At 45.7% G+C, this 19,853-nt stretch overlaps 1 protein-coding gene across 4 annotated transcripts in view; it reads right to left on the minus strand.

The window, feature by feature from the left end:
- Positions 1-19,853, minus strand: part of LOC128694851 (uncharacterized) — a 1,130,786-nt gene that overhangs the window by 119,317 nt on the left and 991,616 nt on the right. For all 4 annotated transcript variants that reach the window (XM_053785203.2, XM_053785209.2, XM_053785218.2 and 1 more), the window contains exon 7: positions 13,501-13,619. In XM_053785203.2, the coding sequence (XP_053641178.1) occupies positions 13,501-13,619 (119 nt within the window). The remainder of the gene's footprint in view (positions 1-13,500; positions 13,620-19,853) is intronic.

Below are 19,853 nucleotides of genomic sequence, written 5' to 3' on the forward strand. Positions count from 1 at the left end.
GAGAGGTGGCTTATATACTGCGGTGAGATGAGTTGAAGCAGGAGGAGGCGGGATCTTAGTGGGACCTGCCACTAATGTAAGTAGGTCATCGTCCAAAGGTTTGGGCAAGCGTTGAAGTCTTTGTACCAAGATTCCATGATGTTGCAGTGTCTGACAGATGTGTCTGACACATCTGTCATACCTAACTGTTGCATATGTGTCTTACCTAAGAATCTCAGCATGGTTTTACAAAGGGGCGTTCCTGCCTTACGAATTTATTAACTTTTTTCACTAAGGTATTTGAGGAGGTAGATCATGGTAATGAATATGATATTGTGTATATGGACTTCAGTAAGGCTTTTGACAGGGTCCCACATCAGAGACTATTGAGGAAAATTAAAGCACATGGAATAGGAGGAGAATTTTTTTCCTGGATAGAGGCATGATTGACAAATAGGCAGCAGAGAGTTTGCATAAATGGGGAGAAATCAGAGTGGGGAAGCGTCACGAGCGGTGGTCCACAGGGGTCAGTGTTGGGCCCCCTGCTGTTCACAATCTACATAAACGACATAGATGAGGGCATAAAGAGCGACATCGGCAAGTTTGCCGATGACACCAAAATAGGCCGTCGAATTCATTCTGACGAGGACATTCGAGCACTCCAGGAAGATTTGAATAGACTGATGCAGTGGTCGGAGAAGTGGCAGATGCAGTTTAATATAGACAAATGCAAAGTTCTAAATGTTGGACAGGACAATAACCATGCCACATATAAACTAAATAATGTAGATCTTAATATTACGGATTGCGAAAAAGATTTAGGAGTTCTGGTTAGCAGTAATCTGAAACCAAGACAACAGTGCATAAGTGTTCGCAATAAAGCTAATAGAATCCTTGGCTTCATATCAAGAAGCATAAATAATAGGAGTCCTCAGGTTGTTCTACAACTCTATACATCATTGGTTAGGCCTCATTTAGATTATGCTGCACAGTTTTGGTCACCGTATTACAGAATGGATATAAATTCTCTGGAAAATGTACAAAGGAGGATGACAAAGTTGATCCCATGCATCAGAAACCTTCCCTATGAGGATAGACTAAGGGCCCTGAATCTGCACTCTCTAGAAAGACGTAGAATTAGGGGGGATATGATTGAGGTGTATAAATGGAGACAGGAATAAATAAAGGGGATGTAAATAGTGTGCTGAAAATATCTAGCCTAGACAGGACTCGCAGCAATGGTTTTAAGTTGGAAAAATTCAGATTCAGGAAGGATATAGGAAAGTACTGGTTTGGTAATAGAGTTGTGGATGAGTGGAACAAACTCCCGAGTACAGTTATAGAGGCCAGAACGTTGTGTAGCTTTAAAAATAGGTTGGATAAATACATGAGTGGATGTGGGTGGGTGTGAGTTGAACCTGATAGCTTGAGCTACCAGGTCGGTTGCCGTGTTCCTCCCTTGAGTCAATGTGACCTGACCTGACTAGGTTGGGTGCATTGGCTTAAGCCGGTAGGAGACTTGGACCTGCCTCGCATGGGCCAGTAGGCCTTCTGCAGTGTTCCTTCGTTCTTATGTTCTTATGTTCTTCTTAACTAATGGAACATTCTACTGTGGCAACGTTTCGCTCTCCGGGAGCGAAACGTTGCCTTGTCAACCCGTTATGACTTGAGAAAGCTCGTGGAGAGTGAAACGTTGCCTTGGTAAAATGTCGCATGTATTCTTTTGCTTAGCAGAGATAAATTACACAAGAATCTTCATTGTAAATTTAGTTTAGGCTGGAATTTTTTGTGCTCTTAATGGGACAGAATTCACGAAATTCTCTAAATTCCTCTTGTAAGGCTGGAACTTCTTGTATCTTAATAAGTTATTTTCTACACAACCAATTCTGCTAGAGGAGAGGATTAACAGAGGTGACATGACTACGACGTACAAAATACAATATACTCAGATCACAACATAATTGAGGTTCAGTCATGTATGCGCGGAGCCCCAGACCGACATAATGAGATTAGTCACGAGGGAGCATTCACCAAATTCAACTTCAATAACAAAAACATAAAGTGGGACCAAGTAAACCAAGTCCTAACCGATATAAGCTGGGAAGATATACTAAGCAACACAGACCCCAACTTATGCCTAGAACAGATTAACTCGGTGGCACTCGATGTATGCACAAGGCTTATTCCTCTAAGAAAAAGGAGGAGTAGATGTAAAACAGAAAGAGACAGGCGCTCCCTTTACAGGCGACGGAAAAGAATAACAGAGCGGCTAAAAGAGGTCAATATATCTGAAATGCGTAGGGAGACACTGGTCAGAGAAATAGCAAGCATCGAACTTAAGCTAAAAGAATCCTTTAGGAGTCAGGAATCGCGGGAAGAACTAAAAGCCATAAATGAAATCGAAAGAAACCCAAAGTATTTCTTCTCCTATGCCAAATCAAAATCGAGAACAACGTCCAGTATTGGGCCCCTACTTAAACAAGATGGGTCCTACACAGATGACAGCAAGGAAATGAGTGAGCTACTCAAGTCCCAATATGACTCAGTTTTTAGCAAGCCGCTAACCAGAGTGAGAGTCGAAGATCAAAATGAATTTTTTATGAGAGAGCCACAAAATTTGATTAACACAAGCCTATCCGATGTTATCCTGACGCCAAATGACTTCGAACAGGCGATAAATGACATGCCCATGCACTCTGCCCCAGGGCCAGACTCATGGAACTCTGTGTTCATCAAGAACTGCAAGAAGCCCCTATCACGAGCCTTTTCCATCCTATGGAGAGGGAGCATGGACACGGGGGTCGTCCCACAGTTACTAAAAACAACAGACATAGCCCCACTCCACAAAGGGGGCAGTAAAGCAACAGCAAAGAACTACAGACCAATAGCACTAACATCCCATATCATAAAAATCTTTGAAAGGGTCCTAAGAAGCAAGATCACCACCCATCTAGAAACCCATCAGTTACACAACCCAGGGCAACATGGGTTTAGAACAGGTCGCTCCTGTCTGTCTCAACTATTGGATCACTACGACAAGGTCCTAAATGCACTAGAAGACAAAAAGAATGCAGATGTAATATATACAGACTTTGCAAAAGCCTTCGACAAGTGTGACCATGGCGTAATAGCGCACAAAATGCGTGCTAAAGGAATAACAGGAAAAGTCGGTCGATGGATCTATAATTTCCTAACAGAACACAGAGAGTAGTCGTCAACAGAGTAAAGTCCGAGGCAGCTACGGTGAAAAGCTCTGTTTCACAAGGCACAGTACTCGCTCCCATCTTGTTCCTCATCCTCATATCCGACATAGACAAGGATGTCAGCCACAGCACCGTGTCTTCCTTTGCAGATGACACCCGAATCTGCATGACAGTGTCTTCCATTGCAGACACTGCAAAGCTCCAGGCGGACATCAACCAAATCTTTCAGTGGGCTGCAGAAAACAATATGAAGTTCAACGATGAGAAATTTCAATTACTCAGATATGGTAAACATGAGGAAATTAAATCTTCATCTGAGTACAAAACAAATTCTGGCCACAAAATAGGGCGAAACACCAACGTCAAAGACCTGGGAGTGATCATGTCGGAGGATCTCACCTTCAAGGACCATAACATTGTATCAATCGCATCTGCTAGAAAAATGACAGGATGGATAATGAGAACCTTCAAAACTAGGGAGGCCAAGCCCATGATGACACTCTTCAGGTCACTTGTTCTATCTAGGCTGGAATATTGCTGCACACTAACAGCACCTTTCAAGGCAGGTGAAATTGCCGACCTAGAAAATGTACAGAGAACTTTCACGGCGCGCATAACGGAGATAAAACACCTCAATTATTGGGAGCGCTTGAGGTTCCTAAACCTGTATTCCCTGGAACGCAGGAGGGAGAGATACATGATTATATACACCTGGAAAATCCTAGAGGGACTAGTACCGAACTTGCACACGAAAATCACTCACTACGAAAGCAAAAGACTTGACAGACGATGCACCATCCCCCCAATGAAAAGCAGGGGTGTCACTAGCACGTTAAGAGACCATACAATAAGTGTCAGGGGCCCGAGACTGTTCAACTGCCTCCCAGCACACATAAGGGGGATTACCAACAGACCCCTGGCAGTCTTCAAGCTGGCACTGGACAAGCACCTAAAGTCAGTTCCGGATCAGCCGGGCTGTGGCTCGTACGTTGGTTTGCGTGCAGCCAGCAGCAACAGCCTGGTTGATCAGGCTCTGATCCACCAGGAGGCCTGGTCACAGACCGGGCCGCGGGGGCGTTGACCCCCGGAACTCTCTCCAGGTAAACTCCAGGAATGACAGGACAGAGAGAGAGACAGTGTTAGAAAGGTGTGTCTCAGATATACGAGGTCACAGCTGTCGTGTCTCAGGTACACGAGGTCACAGTTGTCGTGTCTCAGGTACACGAGGTCATAGCCGTCGTGTCGCAGGTATACGAGGTCACAGCTGTCGTGTCTCAGGTACACGAGGTCATAGCTGTCGTGTCTCAGGTACACAAGGTTCCAGCTGTCGTGTCTCAGGTACACGAGGTCATACCTGGAAGTTACAAGCAGAGATGAATCAGAGGGATTTTAATAAATATTCCTGTAGCCTTTGTTGCCAGGAAGCAGAACGACCTAGACAGCGAAGTGGTAAAGAGAGAATCTGAACACAGCTTTAAGAATAGGTATGATAGGGCTCACGCAGCAAGGAGTGAAACTAGTAGCGGCCAACAGAGAGGCGGGGCCAGGAGCTAAGACTAGGCTCCTGCAACCAAACACACACAAATACACACACACGCACACATAAAAACACTCACACACACACACACACACACACACACACACACACACACACACCCACACACACAGCAGGAACCCAACCATGGCAACCCCAAAGCAATCAAACAACCTAATCCAAAACCCACCCACTGTACCCTCTTGCCCCATCCCCCCAGAACAAACCCCACCCCCATATTAACCCACAGCAACCCCCACATTGTACCCTCTATCCCCATTCCCCCCTCACCATAACCCCCACCTCCACTGTAACCCCCCATTGTCCCTCTCCCCCCCTCACCACCACCACCACCACCCTCACTGAAACCTCCCACAGGCCCTCTGCCCCGCCTCCCACACCACAGACCCCACCCCCACAGCAACACCCTATAGGCCCCCACCAGGGCACCTGCTTCCCCAAGCCCACCATTCTCTTCGGACCACAGCTATAGAAACGAAGTTAAAGGTTTGGTACACGAACGAGGATGGAATAACGAATAAATGTGAGAAGTGGCATGAAAGAATCAACGAGAAGTCCCCAGACATCATAGCAGTCACAGAAACGAAACTCACTGGGACAATAACAGATGCAGTCTTTCCACCCGGATATCAGATCCTGAGGAAGGATAGAAGAAGCAGAGGGGGAGGAGGTGTTGCACTGGTCGTTAAAAACCGATGGGGATATCAGGAAATGGAAGGAATGGACGAGATTGGAGAAAGGGATTACACAGTAGGTACAGTTCAGTAAGGGAAACATAAGGTAGTCCTTGCAGAGATGTACAACCCACCACAGAACTGCAGGAGGTCAAGAGAGGAATATGATGAGTGCAACAAAGCAATGGTGGACACACTAGCTGAGGTGGCAAGAAGAGCTCACTCGAGTAGAGTAAAGTTACTGGTTATGGGCAACTTCAACCACAGGGAGATTGACTGGGAAAACCTGGAGCCACGTGGGGGTCCCGAAACATGGAGAGCCAAGATGATGGATGTGGTACTGGAAAACCTCATGCACCAACATATTAGGGACAGTACCAGAGAGAGAGGGGAGGATGAACCAGGCTGGACCTTGTGTTCACCCTGAGTAGCTCAGACATTGAGGACAGCACTTACCAAGGGCTCCTTGGAGCTAGTGACCACGTGGTTATGAGCTTTGAATACATCGTAGAGCTACAGGTGGAGAGGGTAACAGGAGTAGAAAGGAAAAAGCCAAACTATAAAATAGGGGACTACACAGGTATGAGGACCTTCATGCAGGAGGTTCAGTGGGAAAGAGAGTTGGCAGGAAAGTTAGTAAACGAAATGATGGAGTATATAACAACAAAATGCAAGGAGGCAGAGGAAAGGTTTGTTCCCAAGGGCAACAGAAATAATGGGAAGACCAGAACGAGCCCCTGGTTTACCCGAATGTGTAGGGAGGCAAAAACTAGGTGCACTAGAGAATGTAAAAGGTACAGAAGGCAAAGGACACAGGAAAATAAAAAGATTAGTCGACGAGCCAGAAACGAGTATGCTCAGATAAGGAGGGAGGCGCAGCGACAGGACGAAAACGACATAGCATCGAAAGTCAAGTCTGACTCGAAACTGCTTTACAGCCACATCAGGAGGAAAGCAACAGTCAAGGATCAGGTAATCAGGCTGAGGAAAGAAGGTGGGGAGTTCACGAGAAATGACCAAGAAGTACGTGAGGAGCTCAACATGAGATTTCAGGAAGTATTTGCAGTGGAGGCTGAAGGGACACTGGGAAGACAAAACAGAGGGGGACACCAACGAGGGATATACCATCAAGTGTTGGATGAAATGCACACAACTGAAGAGGAGGTGAAGAAGCTCCTAAGTGAACTTGATATCTCAAAGGCGGTGGAACCGGAAAACATCTCTCCATGGGTCCTAAGAGAGGGAGCGGAGACACTGTGTGTGCCACGAACCACAATCTTCAATACATCACTTGAAACTGGGCAACTACCTGAGTATGGAAATCGGCAAAAGTAGTCCCCATCTTTAAGAAAGGAAACAGAAACGAAGCACTGAACTATCGACCAGTGCCACTGACGTGTATAGTATGCTAAGTCATGGAGAAGATTATCAGAAGAGTGGTGGAGCACCTGGAACGGAATAAGATTATAAAAGACAACCAGCATGGATTCATGGAAGACAAATCCTGTCTCACAAACCTTCTGGAGTTTTATGACAAGGTAACAGAAGTAATACACGAGAGAGAAGGGTGGGTTGATTGCATTTTCCTGGACTGCAGGAAGGCCTTTGACAAAGTTCCTCACAAGAGATTCGTGCAAAAGCTAGAGGATCAGGCACGTATAACAGGAAGGGCACTGCAGTGGATCAGAGAATACCTGACAGGGAGGCAACAACGAGTCATGGTACGTGATGAGGTATCACAGTGGGCACCTGTGACGAGCGGGGTCCCACAGGGGTCGGTCTTAGGACCAGTGCTATTATTGGTATATGTGAAGGACATGACGGAAGGGTTAGACTCAGAAGTGTCCCTGTTCGCAGATGGTGTGAAGTTAATGAGGAGAATTAAATCAGATGAGGTTAAGGCAAGACTACAAAGTGACCCGAACAGGCTGGACACGTGGTCCACCAACTGGCTACTCGAATTCAACCCTGCTAAATGCAACGTCATGAAGATCGGGGAAGGGGAAAGAAGACCGCAGACGGAGTATAGGCTAGGTGGCCAAAGACTGCAAATCTCGTTCAAGAGAAAGATCTTGGGGTGAGTATAACACCAAGCACGTCTCCGGAAGCACACATCAACCAGAAAACTGCTGCAGCATATGGGCGCCTGGTAAACCTAAGAACAGCGTTCCGATACCTTAGTAAGGAATCGTTCAAGACACTGTACACCGTGTATGTCAGGCCCATACTGGAGTATGCAGCACCAGTTTGGAACCCACACCTAGTAAAGCATGTCAAGAAATTAGAGAAAGGGCAAAGGTTTGCAACAAGACTAGTTCCAGAGCTAAAGGGAATGTCCTACGAGGAAAGGTTAAGGGAAATCGGCCTGACGACACTGGAGGACAGGATGGTTAAGGGAGACATGATAGCGACATACAAAGTACTGCGTGGAATAGATAAGGTGAACAGAGACAGGATGTTCCAGAGAGGGGACACAGAAACAAGGGGTCACAATTGGAAGCTGAAGACTCAGATGAGTCACAGGGATGTTAGAAAGCATTTCTTGTCATAGAGTTGTCAGGAAGTGGAATAGTCTAGCAAGTAATGTAGTGGAGGCTGGAACCATACATAGCTTTAAGACGAGGTATGATAAAGCGCAGGGAGCAGGGAGAGAGAGGATTTAGTAGCGATCAGTGAAAACGCCGGGCAAGGAGCTGAGTCTCGACCCCTGCAAACACAATTGCGTGAGTACACACACACACACACACACACACACACACACACACACACAGACAAACACACACACCCACACACACACACAGACATACACACACAAACACACACACACACACACATGCACACACACACACACACACACACACACACACACACACTCACTTCCTCCCACCTGACAATGTTCCGGTGTTTTAATTACATCAGGTGCAGCATCGAATTTTCAATTCGATGCTGCACGATATTGTATTACAAAAGCGCACTGAACCCTCAGTGTTGACAACCTCAGTGTTGACAACCTCAGTGTTGAGAACCTCAGTGTTGAGAACCTCAGTGTTGACAACCTCAGTGTTGACAACCTCAGTGTTGAGAACCTCAGTGTTGACAACCTCAATGTTGAGAACCTCAGTGTCGACAACCTCTGAGAACCTAAGTGTTGAGAACCTCACTACTGAGAACCTTAGTGCTGAGAACCTCTGAGAACCTCAGTGTTGAGAACCAGTGTTAATAACGTCAGTGTTGAGAACCTCAGGTCCCAGACACAGGTGTGATCACTCTCCAGATCAGGAACTGACTTGAGGAACTGATTGAGTTCTCTTCTGAAGACAGCTAGGGAATTAGTGATAATTCCTCTTATATATGATGAAAGAACGCTGAAGAGTCGTGGTTCCTTTGCACTTATTGATTTCTTTCTCAACGTACTCACCGTGCATCTTCTTTTTAATTATAGGAATTATGGATATATATATATATATATATATATATATATATATATATATATATATATATATATATATATATATATATATATATATATATATATATATATATATATATATATGCAAGGAATTCGCAAGAGCAGGCGAAATATACACAAACACTGATCTCTGGCTGAAGGAGACTCGAACCTACGAACCTTGGAAAAAGGTACGCAGCGCTTTACCAATCTACCCACACTGGACCAATACCTTGGAGTCCAGCTTGCGCTAGACTTTGATCCAAGGCAGCCAGCTTTCAGGGAGAAGGCTTACAGCTTTGTGTATATTTCTCCTGCTCTTGCGAATTCCTTGCATTGTTAAAAATCTCTAGTAAGGCTGATGCATGCACTGGATGAGATGAAAAGTTGTAAGCCTTCTCCCTGAAAGCTGGCTGCCTTGGATCAAAGACTAGCGCAAGCTGGACTCCAAGGTATTGGTCCAGTGTGGGTAGATTGGTAAAGCACTGCGTAGCTTGTTCCAAGGTTCGTAGATTCGAGTCCCCTTCAGCCAGAGATCAGTGTTTATATATATATAAAAACAGCAGAATGCTGATGTCTTACTCATCTACCTGTCGATACTGTATCCCATGGATAGATGGAAAGCACTGAACCAGGAGAGGTAATAGTGTCTGGATAATGGGAGGTAATTAGGATCGACTGGAGAAAGGGATAGATAGCACTGATTTCCCCAGGCTCATGAGCTCTAATCCCCCAGGCTCACGAGCTCTGATTCCCCACGCTCACTGGCTCTGATTCCCCCAATGAGGTGCACTCCCTGGCCAGGGGTAGACCACCTCAGTATCGCGTCCGAGGTCGGGCGCTCTCATCTGATACGCCCCCGCTTGTCAGTCTTCTCTGAAAGAGACTATTATTCATTAGCCGTAATTGGAGCTTCAACTCGGTAATTGGCAATTTGCGAAACCAAAATCCCTCAATTTGTTTACCGGAGCCGGTTGTTTCTGATCTCAACTGACGCAAGCACTCTCGTCCACTTGGTGAAGATGGTTCACGTGGAACAAGAGAAGTCTTCTTTTAAGCAATGCTTTATGTTTTCCTTGAAACCTTGTTCGTAATCTGCCTCACAACTGTCTTAATTGTTTTGAAGTCTGGTCAATGTCTTATTTTGAAATTCGTTTTTAATTCGGTGTAAAACCTTCTTTAACACTGTATTTTAATACCTCAAAATAATTTATATTTGTTGATTTTAAAGGTGTGTTTCTGCTTTACATTATTTAAAGCCTTCTTAATGCTCTCATTTGTGATCTAGTTATTATTTGTCTTAAAGTCTGGTTGATGTTTTATATTGTAGCCTCGTTGATGCTTTATTAAGAGGCCTGGTTGATGCATTTTATGAAGCTGTATTGATGCTCTACCTTGAAGTGATGTTGATGACCTGAAGGACTGTCTGAATGTTGACGTCAACGATGCACAAGACGAAAAGTACCAAAGGTTTAGGGTCAGATTCATGTGTTGTGTCCAGAGGTCATTAGTGGTCGCTCTCAACCAGTGGTCATTAGTGCTCTCTTTCACTCAGTGGTTATTAGTGGTCCCTTTCACTCAGTGGTCATTAGTGGTCCCGTTCACTCAGAGGCTTCACTGAAAGTTATCTGTAGGGACTTCTACCACAACTACCGTGCCAACACGGTAATAAATCAGGAATTAACCACACACACTCATACACATACACACACACACACACACACACACACACACACACACAGACACACACACACGCACACACACACACACACACACACACACACACACACACACACACACACACACACACACACACAAACCTTCTGGAGTTTTATGATAAAATAACAGAAGTAAGACACGAGAGCGAGGGGTGGGTTGATTGCATCTTCTTGGACTGCAAGAAGGCCTTTGACACAGTTCCTCACAAGAGATTAGTGCAGAAGCAAGAGGATCAGGAGCATATAACAGGAAGGGCACTGCAATGGATCAAAGAATACCTGACAGGGAGGCAACAACGAGTCATGGTACGTGATGAGGTATCACAGTGGGCGCCTGTGACAAGCGGAGTCCCACAGGGGTCGGTCCTAGGACCAGTGCTATTTTTGGTATATGTGAACGACATGATGGAAGGGTTAGACTCAGAAGTGTCTCTGTTCGCAGATGATGTGAAGTTAATGAGGAGAATTAAATCAGTTGAGGATCAGGCAGGACTTCAAAGAGACCTGGACAGACTGGACACCTGGTCCAGCAACTGGCTCCTCGAATTTAACCCCGCCAAATGCAAAGTCATGAAGATTGGGGGAGGGCGCAGAAGACCGCAGACAGAGTATAGGCTAGGTGGCCAAAGACTGCAAACCTCGCTCAAGGAGAAAGATCTTGGGGTGAGTATAACACCGAGCATGTCTCCGGAAGCACACATCAACCAGATAACTGCTGCGGCATATGGGCGCCTGGAAAACCTGAAAACAGCGTTCCGAAACCTTAGTAAGGAATCGTTCAAGACACTGTACACCGTGTACGTCAGGCCCATACTGGAGTATGCAGCACCTGTTTGGAACCCGCACTTGATCAAGCACGTCAAGAAATTAGAGAAAGTACAAAGGTTTGCGACAAGGTTAGTTCCAGGGCTAAGGGAAATGTCCTATGAAGAAAGGTTAAGGGAAATCGGCCTGACGTCACTGGAGGACAGGAGGGTCAGGGGAGACATGATAACGACATATAAAATACGGCGCGGAATAGACAAGGTGGACAAAGACAGGATGTTCCACGGAGGGGACACAGAAACAAGGGGCCACAATTGGAAGTTTAAGACACAGACGAGTCAAAGTGATGTTAGGAAGTATTTCTTCAGTCATAGAGTAGTCAGGCCGTGGAATAGCCTAGAAAGTGGCGTAGTGGAGGCGGGAACCATACATAGTTTTAAGACGAGGTTTGATAAATTTCATGGAGCAGGGAGAGAGAGGACCTAGTAGCAACCAGTGAAGAGGCGGGGCCAGGAGCTAAGACTCGACCCTTGCAACCACAAATAGGTGAGTGCACGCGGAGTGGCGTTGAACAGGTTGGGGCGGCATCCACATACAGGTTAATAATAATAATAATCTTGATTTCTACAAGCACATGTACAAGGGATACAGGCCTACCTGTATGTTATGCAGAGCATTTCGCGCAAATTGCGTCATGTCCCAGGATGCGACCCACACCTAGATATCCATTTTACGATGTTTTCCAGCCTTATACCGGGGAATCGATCCCCGCACCGCAGTGAGTGTGAGCTGAGAACGCTAGCAGTCGAGATACGGGACACCCAGTATAAAGACTTAATAATTACCATAACCATACGTCAGAATGACCCAACATCGTTCTTTCATTATACGTCGTACGTCGACGAATCTAGTTTGTTCTTCATTGCCTAAACTCAGTTCAGCATAACACCTGGCTTCTTATTTCTCAGAAATTTCCAAACTTTTTAATTTCCCACCAGGAACCTGTGTAAACATTAGGAAATATTACCATCTCTTTACGTTATAATTCTTATCAAAGCGGAATAGCTAAACAGGTTATATATATATGGAAGGAAATATAATATACCTCAATGAAGGAGGGGCACTGCAGTAGCCCTACTGGCCCATGCTAGGCAAGTCCAGCTCACACCCACCTACACTCACTCATGTACGTGTCTAACCAATTTTTAAAACTCAAGATTCTGGCTTCAACAACGATGCTCGGGAGTTAGTTCCACTCATCCGTGTCTGGTAAATACCAACACTACCTCAAAATTGTGGTTCAGTAGCTGTATGAACATTCTTATTCAATAAACGAGTGTTTAAAAGCTTCCCCGGAAACAAGGGGTCAAGTGTCGAGTTAAATTAAAGGGCACGTAAGTCCCCCCTGCCTTGTATTAACGTGTTTTCTATGAACAAGGTGGGAAAATAAGAAGGGGGAACTCACGTGCCCCTTAGAAGATGGGGGAACTTACGTGGCCCTGGGAAGACGGGGGAACTTACGTGGCCCTGGGAAGACGGGGGAACTTACGTGCCCCTTGTGGTACTGAATAACAACCTCCATTTGTTGATGAACAACGCGTTAGTAGTCAAGAGTGTTGGGTTAGAATCTTCTTGCCATAATTGATGCTCTTTCGAAATTCTCCAGACATTACAGTATTTCTTGTAAGTTATCAGAAGATTATGACTATTACTAAGTCATTAATCCACCTGAAACTCAGATGGTGAACCATTAATTATTATCGTCAGTGGGTAGTTACAACGTCGAACTTGTAAAGTAAAAGGACACAAGTGCAATTAATGTGACATTTTATTGTGACAACGTTTCGCTCTCCAGGAGCTTTATCAAGCTTGATAAAGCTCCTGGAGAGCGAAACGTTGCCACAATAAAATGTCACATTAGTTGCACTTGTGTCCTTTTACTTTACATATTGTCGGTAATTCTACCAATTTTATAACAACGTTGAACTTGGTGTGTACAAGGGCCACGGTTCCAATCGCCCCTAGTATTCTGTTTATTCATTACGAGAGAGACAGACAGATACAGAGACAGAGACAGACAGACAGACAGATAGACAAACAGAGAAAGAGATAAAGAGATACAGCGACAGAGAGTCAACAGGTAGACAGAGAGACTTACCATTTCAGGCTTGGTGTAGCAGGTACCCTTTCCAGAGCAGAGAGAACCCTCGCCACACTCAGCTGAGCGTACAGTGACCTGAAGTTTGAAACACTCAGTCGATGACCAGGATGAGCGACCTGCAATGACAAATTATTATATTATTGTAGCTTTAGATACCATCTTCTGAACGCAGAATATTATGACTACATATGTACAACCAAAACTCTTTTATTCATATAAGTGAAAAACAGCAAACTTTCTGTATATACGCGATAAACTTTTCCTCTGTGTATTTATTATTTGATGTGTGTGTGTGTGTGTGTGTGTGTGTGTGTGTGTGTGTGTGTGTGTGTGTGCGTGCCTCTTGAACTGTCTGTGTCTAGCACAAATGTGACCCACTCTCTGAGCACTAGTGTGACCCACTCTCTGAGCACCATTGTGACCCACTCTGAGCACCAGTGTGACACACTCTCTGAGCACCAGTGTGACCCACTTTCTGAACAAAAGGGTGACTCCATTCCCTCAACACTAGTGTGACCCTCGGAGTCACTTAGTACTTGTCTCAACACACACCAAATCTCCTTCACGCCACATCTATCAACATCTCTTCCATTTTATGCTAGCACCAGCACCCTCACCAGCAGCACCACCAGTGGCAGCACCAGCACTTCCACCTGCAGCAGTAGCACCAGCAGCAGCAGCAGTAGTAGCACCTGCAGCAGTAGCACCAGCAGCAGCAGCAGTAGCACCAGCAGCACCAGCAGTTGCAGCACTAATAGTAACAACAGCAACAGCAGAACTAGCACCATCTGGTGGTGCTACATGACAAGCAGCACCACCATCACCACTACCAGAAGCAGCAGCAGCAGCAACAACACCCTCACAGCCGCTACTACTCCAGAATTACGGAATGTTTTGTATCCATTACCTGTGTATATTATGGCATAATAATTCCATAATATACATAATATACACAGAGCTTAATGTACGCACTGTTTATGATGCTATATTATAAACAATGCACAGTACCGAGAAATTTACGAGTATCCTCACTGATAAATTAAACACATGTGCAACTCTTGGGTATCTTTATTGAGGAAACGTTTCGCCACACAGTGGCTTCATCAGTCCATACGTAGGAGAAACTTGAAGAACAGGAGGAGAATGAGGTAATCAGTCCCTCAACCTTGAGTCGATGTGTTCAGTCCATCAATCTTGAATAGAATACGGCATATCAGCGGAGAAGCAGCTTATAAACCGTATGGCAGGAGAGGTGCAGCAGTCATAGGTCGTATCACATTTGTTCAATGTGGAAGTAGGTCGTGCCCAAGAATTAGGCAAGCGAAGAATTCCTAAGTATTAAGATCCCAAGAAGTTATAGTGTCTGACAGATTTGCAGATGAATGGTTCAGAGAACCGACATGTTGATAAATTAGACACATGTGCAACTCTTGGGTATCTTTATTGAGGAAACGTTTCGCCACACAGTGGCTTCATCAGTCCATACGTAGGAGAAACTTGAAGAACAGGAGGAGAATGAGGTAATCAGTCCCTCAACCTTGAGTCGATGTGTTCAGTCCATCAATCTTGAATAGAATACGGCATATCAGCGGAGAAGCAGCTTATAAACCGTATGGCAGGAGAGGTGCAGCAGTCATAGGTCGTATCACATTTGTTCAATGTGGAAGTAGGTCGTGCCCAAGAATTAGGCAAGCGAAGAATTCCTAAGTATTAAGATCCCAAGAAGTTATAGTGTCTGACAGATTTGCAGATGAATGGTTCAGAGAACCGACATGTTGATAAATTAGACACATGTGCAACTCTTGGGTATCTTTATTGAGGAAACGTTTCGCCACACAGTGGCTTCATCAGTCCATACGTAGGAGAAACTTGAAGAACAGGAGGAGAATGAGGTAATCAGTCCCTCAACCTTGAGTCGATGTGTTCAGTCCATCAATCTTGAATAGAATACGGCATATCAGCGGAGAAGCAGCTTATCAACATGTCGGTTCTCTGAACCATTCATCTGCAAATCTGTCAGACACTATAACTTCTTGGGATCTTAATACTTAGGAATTCTTCGCTTGCCTAATTCTTGGGCACGACCTACTTCCACATTGAACAAATGTGATACGACCTATGACTGCTGCACCTCTCCTGCCATACGGTTTATAAGCTGCTTCTCCGCTGATATGCCGTATTCTATTCAAGATTGATGGACTGAACACATCGACTCAAGGTTGAGGGACTGATTACCTCATTCTCCTCCTGTTCTTCAAGTTTCTCCTACGTATGGACTGATGAAGCCACTGTGTGGCGAAACGTTTCCTCAATAAAGATACCCAAGAGTTGCACATGTGTCTAATTTATCAACATGTCGGTTCTCTGAACCATTCATCTGCAAAAGAGTATCCTCACTGCTGAGCAGACTATCATCTGCTCAGCAGACTTTATCAGTCCCCTATTCGGCCCAGTACTTTTACTGTCTCTAGTACTGTATTCCTCTCTGTATGGAGCTGTTGAAGCTGGCTGTATAGGACAAACGTTTCAGAAAAACTTGCCCAGACTATCACTACTCACTGTTGAATTTTGCTGGTTATACCTGGAGCATACCTGGAGATGGTTTTGGGGGTCAACGCCCCCACGGCTTGGTATGAGACAAGGCCTCATGGTGGATCAGGATCTGATCAACCAGGCTGTTACAGCTGGCCGCACGCAAACTGACTTAAGAACCACAGCCCGGCTGGTCAGGTACTGACTTTAGGTGCCTGTCCAGTGCCTTCTTGAAGACAGCCAAGAGTCCATTGGTAATCCCCCTTATGTATGCTGGGAGGCAATTGAACAGTCTTGGGCCCCTGATACTTATTGTGTAGTCTCTCAGCGTACTCGTGGCGCCCCTGCTTTTCACTGGGGGAATGTTGCATCGCCTGCAGAGTATTTTGCTGTCATAGGGAGTGATTTTTCGTGTGCAAGTTTGGTACTAATCCTCTAGGATTTTCCAAGTGTATATTATCATGTATCTCTCTTGCCTGTGCTCCAGGGTAACTTAAGTGCCTTATCGTACTTATGTGTGCCGTTAAAGTTCTTTGTACACTCTCCAGGTCAGTAATTTCGCCTGCCTTGAAGGAGGCAGTTAGTGTACAGCAGTATTCCAGCCTTGAGAGAATAAGCGATGTGAAAAGAATCATCATGGGATTGGCATCCCTAGTTTTGAAGGTTCTCATTATCCATCGTATCATTTTCTAGCACATGCGGGAGACACATTGTTGTGGTCTTTGAAGGCGAGATCCTCTGACATTATCACTCCCAAGTCCTTCACATTTCTTTTTCGCTCTATTGTATGGTTAGAATTTGTTGTATACCCTGATAGTTTTAATTTCCTCAAGTTTTCCATATCTGAGTAGTTGAAATTTCTCTTCATTGAACTTCATATGGTTCTGCGTGGCCCATTTGAAGATTTGGTTGATGTCAGCTTGGAAACTCGCGGTGTTTTCGATGGAGGTCACTGTCATGGCAATTCGGTGTCATCCGCAAGGGAAGACACGGAGCTATGGCTTACATCTCTGTCTATGTCAGATATGAGGATGAGGAATTGTATGGGAGTACACCTCAGTACACCTGCTCGTAGCACGAGCAGGTGTACTGAGAAACGAGAAAAAGGTCAGCAGATGAAGTTTGCACAGCAAGCTCCATCAGTTCCACATGACTACACCTGTGTTCGTAATAGATAACCAAGCTCGAGCTTGGGTATTTGTTACCCAATATGGACTTCGTAAAGCAATGTTACTCTCCCAAAAGTGTAAAGGCGTGATAGAGGCGCTGCAACTCTCGCTGTGACCCTGGAGAGTGGAAAACCATGCTAAACACATCACAACAGCCCAAGTGACCTCGCTGAAGAACACAAAAATTCTATTGAAACTTGTTACGGTAAAAACTTGCTTCTACGACTTGCCGTAAATTTAGCTAGACAAAAAAGATTTAAGACTTAGGGTCACAACGTGGAAAGCAGAGCACAAGGGAAGCCAGGGTAACAAATGAGGCTAAGGAGAATGAAAGGTGGGGACGGGAAGGAAGCGAAGGATGAGGGTGGTAAGGAGAGAGGAGAGAGAGCAATAGATGGATAAACAAACTTGGGATCCCAGCAGTGTGCTTCTATTCTGCTTTCTGTGTGGTAGTTACATTGTGGGAACAGACGATGACTACGTTTTCCTGGCATTTTCCATCACACAGGATGGGTTCCCTTCCTGCATTGTTCCATCACACAGGATGGGTTCCCCTTCCTGTATTGTTCCATCACGCAGAATGGGTTCCCTTCCTGTATTGTTCCATCACACAGGATGGGTTCCCTGCATGTCTTGTTCCATCACACAGGATGGGTTCCCCTTCCTGTATTGTTCCATCACACAGGATGGGTTCCCTTCCTGTATTGTTCCATCACACAGGATGGGTTCCCCTTCCTGTATTGTTCCATCACACAGGATGGGTTCTCTTCCTGTATTGTTCCATCACACAGGATGGGTTCCCCTTCCTGTATTGTCCCATCACACAGGATGGGTTCCCTTCCTGTATTGTTCCATCACACAGGATGGGTTCCCCTTCCTGTATTGTTCCATCACACAGGATGGGTTCCCCTTCCTGTATTGTCCCATCACACATGATGGGTTCCCTTCCTGTATTGTTCCATCACACAGGATGGGTTCCCCTTCCTGTATTGTTCCATCACACAGGATGGGTTCCCCTTCCTGTATTGTCCCATCACACAGGATGGGTTTCCCCTCTCATGTTCCATCACACAGGATGGGTTTCCCTCTCATGTTCCATCACTCAGGATGGGTTTCCCCTCTCATGTTCCATCACACAGGATGGGTTTCCCTCTCATGTTCCATCACACAGGATGGGTTTCCCTCTCATGTTCCATCACTCAGGATGGGTTTCCCTCTCATGTTCCATCACACAGGATGGGTTTCCCTCTCATGTTCCATCACTCAGGATGGGTTTCCCTCTCATGTTCCATCACACAGGATGGGTTTCCCTCTCATGTTCCATCACACAGGATGGGTTTCCCTCTCATGTTCCATCACACAGGATGGGTTTCCCTCTCATGTTCCATCACACAGGATGGGTTTCCCTCTCATGTTCCATCACACAGGATGGGTTTCCCTCTCATGTTCCATCACACAGGATGGGTTTCCCTCTCATGTTCCATCACACAGGATGGGTTTCCCTCTCATGTTCCATCACACAGGATGGGTTTCCCTCTCATGTTCCATCACACAGGATGGGTTTCCCTCTCATGTTCCATCACACAGGATGGGTTTCCCTCTCATGTTCCATCACACAGGATGGGTTTCCCTCTCATGTTCCATCACACAGGATGGGTTTCCCTCTCATGTTCCATCACACAGGATGGGTTTCCCTCTCATGTTCCATCACTCAGGATGGGTTTCCCTCTCATGTTCCATCACTCAGGATGGGTTTCCCTCTCATGTTCCATCACTCAGGATGGGTTTCCCTCTCATGTTCCATCACTCAGGCTGGGTTTCCCTCTCATGTTCCATCACTCAGGATGGGTTTCCCTCTCATGTTCCATCACTCAGGATGGGTTTCCCTCTCATGTTCCATCACTCAGGATGGGTTTCCCTCTCATGTTCCATCACACAGGATGGGTTTCCCTCTCATTTTCCATCACTCAGGATGGGTTTCCCTCTCATGTTCCATCACACAGGATGGGTTTCCCTCTCATGTTCCATCACTCAGGATGGGTTTCCCCTCTCATGTTCCATCACACAGGATGGGTTTCCCTCTCATGTTCCATCACTCAGGATGGGTTTCCCTCTCATGTTCCATCACACAGGATGGGTTTCCCTCTCATGTTCCATCACACAGGATGGGTTTCCCCTCTCATGTTCCATCACACAGGATGGGTTTCCCCTCTCATGTTCCATCACACAGGATGGGTTTCCCCTCTCATGTTCCATCACACAGGATGGGTTTCCCCTCTCATGTTCCATCACACAGGATGGGTTTCCCTCTCATGTTCCATCACACAGGATGGGTTTCCCTCTCATGTTCCATCACACAGGAAGGGTTTCCCCTCTCATGTTCCATCACACAGGATGGGTTTCCCCTCTCATTTTCCATCACACAGGATGGGTTTCCCCTCTCATGTTCCATCACACAGGATGGGTTTCCCCTCTCATGTTCCATCACACAGGATGGATTTCCCTCTCATGTTCCATCACTCAGGATGGGTTTCCCTCTCATGTTCCATCACACAGGATGGGTTTCCCTCTCATGTTCCATCACTCAGGATGGGTTTCCCTCTCATGTTCCATCACTCAGGATGGGTTTCCCTCTCATGTTCCATCACA

Source organism: Cherax quadricarinatus, chromosome 14 (assembly GCF_038502225.1).
Source record: "Cherax quadricarinatus isolate ZL_2023a chromosome 14, ASM3850222v1, whole genome shotgun sequence".
In the NCBI taxonomy this organism is placed as follows: domain Eukaryota; kingdom Metazoa; phylum Arthropoda; class Malacostraca; order Decapoda; family Parastacidae; genus Cherax; species Cherax quadricarinatus.